Source organism: Takifugu flavidus, chromosome 7 (genome assembly GCF_003711565.1).
Source record: "Takifugu flavidus isolate HTHZ2018 chromosome 7, ASM371156v2, whole genome shotgun sequence".
Classification (NCBI taxonomy): Eukaryota; Metazoa; Chordata; class Actinopteri; order Tetraodontiformes; family Tetraodontidae; genus Takifugu; species Takifugu flavidus.
The window spans coordinates 10,962,289-10,967,158 of NC_079526.1; the positions used below are offsets into that span (position 1 = coordinate 10,962,289).

Genomic DNA, 4,870 nt, shown 5'->3' on the forward strand with positions numbered 1-4,870 from the left:
GAACCCAAATACTCACTCTTCCACCAGCCCAGGACGCTGAGGGAGCAGTCGAGCACAGCTCAGCATGGCTAATCTGGAAAACGGTGGTTGCGCAAAGCGATTTAAGAAGGGCGAAAAGTAGAGGATCATCACAATCAGTCATGTTTTGCAGGAGGCCTGAACATCCTGCGTACCGGCTGACCCGTATCCAGAGCCAGGAAAATCCACCGCAACACAACCACCTCCGCAGACGGACCCATCCAACACAGGTTAGCCATTGAGAGATCATCTCGGTCCAGCGGGAACCTGCGCTAATTCCCTAGCGAAAGCCACCCAGTTAGCCCAGCGACGCCTCAGAAACCTCAAGATTTATATGAACAAGGCCCCAGGAACTAGGCTGGTAATAACAGAGCAGGGTGCTCTCTACTTTCACCCCCACTTTTTCTTTCCCTTAAAGGTTTTGGGAGGCCGTCGAACATTCTTCCTGTAAAATGGCACAGCCTCCGTTTTTAAATGCTGTCTATTTATCCTGGAGGTCATCGTGCGTGGACAGTGGACCTCGTTTCTGGGCCAGGAGAGAAGGACAAGAAAAGCCAATCCAAGAACTTAAATTGGGAGCAAATGTATATCTCCTAACCTGCCCGTCGGCCCTCGTGCACTTCTCAAGCGCCCTGCTCACCGTGCTCCAAGATGGAGGGACGGCTCACCTCTGAAATAATATTTCAACAGTGGTTACAGATGCAAAAACGGCGCCATCTCTCAGCTTGGGTTGTTCCCACCAAAGTGCAACATAAGGGATTTTTGTTTTATTTCTGGGAAGATGTTATGCTTCTGTGTGTGCGCGTGCGAGCCCGCTCACGTGTGCGTGTGTGTGTGTGTGTGGTTAAGAAAAGCAGGTTACAACCCTGATTTCTAAAATATGTTTCTACTGCAGTCTGGGCTGGCCTGAGTCAAATACAGTTGTCCCATGTCAGTCAAATCTGTGTCTGTGTGAATTCACAGCAGGAAAACCGACAGTCTGGGCGCTAAAATTCCCAAGTTTATAACAGGCAGAGGCGCCCCAGCAGCATAGATGGGCGTAAAAGACCTACTAAAACAAATTGAAAGCGGCCTCACGCTAATGAGAAATCATTTAACCCTGAGTTACAGCTGTTTCGGTCAGCCATTTTGCCAAATTGATATCCGCTAAGTTTGTGATCGACGCCCCGTTGATGTTTACAAGGACGCCGAAGCTCTGTTGTTTTGCAGCAAACGCTTCCCAAGAGGAAGATGTCTGTCTCATTTTCTTTTTAATGGCCCAGCAGAGATGGAGCCCAGAGGCCCCTTCGCCATTTTGCTTCAGCCCAACGGGCTCCATAAAAGCCAATGAGCTGATTAAAACGGGGGAAAAAACCCAAAACAAACTGAATGTTGTCTCCTACAAACAGCACATGTTCTGTTCAGCGTGGCTTCTTCCCTCACTCCTCCACAGCGAGTCGTCCTCTTAACCATCTGGGTAATTATGAAGTTGCCCGCTCTTCGAGTTTCTCCCAACAGCATTTTCCTGATCAAGTGTATAATTAATAATTAGCATGTTGGACAAGAGCAGTTGAGTGTAGAAGAGAAAATGAGTGTAATGAAACCACAGTTCTGTAACAACAGGGAGTTTTTGGACAGTGGGTGTGTGCAAGCTGTGGCCATTGTCTGCTCACGTATACACGTTTACAGATTTATGTATGTATGTTTGTATATATTTTTTGCACCCCAGGTGATCAGAAATGAAGTGTTGCTTGTGCGATCTGAGATGATGTGAGTCTGGACGTTGACATAGATGTGCAGATTGTGTCCTGCAGGAATGAGACACCCAGGCCCAATTTATTGTCTCATTCTTTCATTAATGTATTTTTCCTTCCATTAGGTTTGATCACTCTCCCCTCTGGTCATCGTTTAAAACAAAAAGAAGGAGCAGGCGGGTGAGGCATGAAGCTTGTCATGCAGCAGGTGTTTGTGGAACCCTTTATTCTGAGGTAAAATGAGTTCACACCATTAAATCCGGAAAGCTGGGAGCAACAACACAGTTGTATTGATTTGTTTTCTCTGTTAAACCAGTTAAACCAGAATGTTACGGTCCTGACCTGAGTGTCTTCACCCCTTCACTGACGGTCAATCTGCGTCCATGGCTGTTCATAGAATGACCGCTAGGTGGAGTCAAGAGACCGCTCCCTTTTAGATCAGCTCACCTTTCTTTGCACCTCGGTCAAAACTCTTCTTTCTACACAGATGACATAAATGTTCAGCCTCACATTCACTGCTTTGTATTTTAAGATATCCGGGTTTGTTCTTCATTTTGACAGGATTCGAATAGGTTTTAGCCACATTTTAAGTATTTTGCTGCCCTCTAACGGGCGAAACTCTAACTACATCTTCATTGGAAATTTGTACCGGTAGAATGCAAAACATGCCACAATCTTCTTAAATACTAACACAAAATAATTCAGTACCACCAATTATCTTGTTTACTAAAAATAATTTTATTGACATGTGACAGGAAGGTTGCCTTTGGCCGCATTTAGAAAATGTGTATATACAGGTTCATGTCAAAACACTGGAATACAATAGAATGGTTCAAGGTGTAGGGAAAAAACGTATTTTTGAGTTTGTACATATTTTCTGAGAATACTTTTTCATTTCTCAGCTCACTTTTACTGTATCCTGCTGGATTTGGACATTTTAACCGAGGTACTTGTAGGTATCTCACTGGATGTTTTATTCATATGCAGAAGCATAAATATTGTTTCTGAGCGCGGCGACATCTCAGTCACTATCTGAGGATTCACTGGAGCTCGAAGAGGAGGAAGACGATTCATGTTTCCTCTTCAGTTTCTTTTTGTGATGTTTCCCGTGTTCCTTTTTGTTCTTTTTACTTTTCTTCTTGAGGCTTTTCACCTTCTTTTTCTTTCTCTGCTTGTCTTCATCAGATGACAAGCGGGATCTGCTGCCCTTCTTCTTCTTTGTGGTCTCCTCGTCACTTGATGATGAAGCAGATCTGGGGAGTAAATAAACAAACCCACCAATCAAAAGGGCATACATACAGTTGGAGAGTAAAAGAAAACACATGTTCTGACTTTTACCGACATTGGTCATTTCTATTCTCTGTATGAGTCAGATTCAAATTAGAATGCACAGATGAACTCCCAATTTCGGCATGACGCCACTTTTCAACTCTAACATCTGATTATCTGTTATAAAATGTCAACACACACGTATGCATTTCAGGAGTGCACAAAAATAGCACACAATAAACGCACAGTATGAATATATGTGTCAAAACTAAACTGTTGGCAGTCCGTGCGGACAGAAGGAAATTAGAGGGTAGAACAGCACACCTCTTCCTTGATGTTCGCTCTCCGCTCTTCTTACGTTTGTGCTTTTTTTTCCGGTCATCATGTGTGCCTATAAATTATAAAGCGAAACAAAACAGCTTATAACTCTGACTAACACGGCACAACAAAGCAAAGTTATGTGGATCCCTGCGCCGTGAATAATGTCAGAGATTTAACCTGCCTGATTGAACAATTAAATTTAAAAAAATGACTGTTATAACCAGAGATTTTACCTTTCCGAAAGTGGCCGTGCCGCCCCTGTTTTTCATTTGGCTTAGCTGCATCCAGGTCGTCCTCGCTCTCCTCGGTGCTGGTGCTACTCACGTCCAGAACGATGTCCTTCTGGGGGTCAACCCTGACGAAATTTCTGCACTCAAAGGTCAAATGACCAGCTGAGAAGTTGACAGATGGAAAGCAGCTTACTCAAAGAGTGAAATGCTTCTAATACTACTGAACTTTCTGCTGCTGTTGCAAAATAGTCAAGTTGCGCTTAAAACAACAAAATCTTCAATCTAGCAAGTTCATATCTGACCAATTAAGAGAATAATTTAACAGAAAGACAAATTCTTCAGTTTAACTTATACAGCATCACTTACGGTATCCACATTTCTTGCAGCCAGCTCTGACGTTGTCCTTAATAGGCCCTATAAGAAACGGAGATCTTAGACCATATTTAACATTCATATTGAGCAATGTCGAAAGAACACGTTTGCAAGTTTATGAATAATGATAAAGTTACTCTCAAAAAGAAAACGAGGGCAGGAGAAAAGAACTAAATTCCATTTTCTTTGTGTAGATTCTGAAGTAAACATGCAACTAGCAGAATACTTAGCTAACTTAGCACTTAAGGGAGTTATGTGATCTGCAGTATATTTAGAAGTCAATTCCAAAATTTGATAGTAAATAAAGTTTACGAGCAGCACAAATCGTAGGATTAAGTAAAATAATTTGACTTCGAAGTCACCATGAAGCTACCATTCAGCTTACAATGTAATAACAATTTACAAGATAATAGATTAAAGTGTAGAATCGGAGATGTAAAATAACACAATATCTCATCCTGACCTATATCAGCCATTGTGTTCTCTAATATTGAACCGAAATAAATAGTGAATAACAAGCGGTGGCGCGTAGTTACAAGATTTCTTCTTCTTCCGCCTCTTTCTCTTCTTCTACAAGATTTTCGCAGCAGTCAAATTAGCTAAATGTCATGTCGCCACCAACTGGCCGGGAGTATGAACGGCAAATAAATACCTTTTTGTCACTTTCAATTAAAAACCGGGCAAAATGCAGAGACAGTTTAACTACTGTCTAAATAATGTTTTGTCAGTTTAAGCACCCTATAAATATAAGCCATTCAAATGTCATTTACTCTCCAATGCATAGTTATCCAGACGTTTGCACTTATGCCTCTCTCTCTCTCTCTCTCTCTCTCACACACACACACACACACACACAACACACACACACACACACCACACACACACACACACACACAAATGCACACGCAGATCACATGATTGCACCCG

General features: G+C 42.3%; 1 protein-coding gene across 2 annotated transcripts; it reads right to left on the reverse strand.

Annotated features, from left to right (window-relative positions):
* Positions 1-2,465: 2,465 nt before the first annotated feature.
* Positions 2,466-4,535, reverse strand: srek1ip1 (SREK1-interacting protein 1). Of its 2 annotated transcripts, none has more exons than XM_057039203.1 (5): positions 4,407-4,535; positions 3,938-3,985; positions 3,575-3,733; positions 3,345-3,411; positions 2,466-3,004 (listed from the first exon to the last, which is right to left on the reverse strand). In XM_057039203.1, the coding sequence occupies exons 1-5, from the start codon at positions 4,417-4,419 to the stop codon at positions 2,773-2,775; spliced, it is 519 nt and encodes a 172-aa protein (XP_056895183.1). In that variant the 5' UTR covers positions 4,420-4,535; the 3' UTR covers positions 2,466-2,772. The 2 variants fall into 2 exon arrangements, with proteins under 2 accessions (XP_056895183.1, XP_056895185.1); XM_057039205.1 differs by having other exon boundaries at positions 4,391-4,490.
* Between the last annotated feature and the right edge of the window lie 335 nt (positions 4,536-4,870).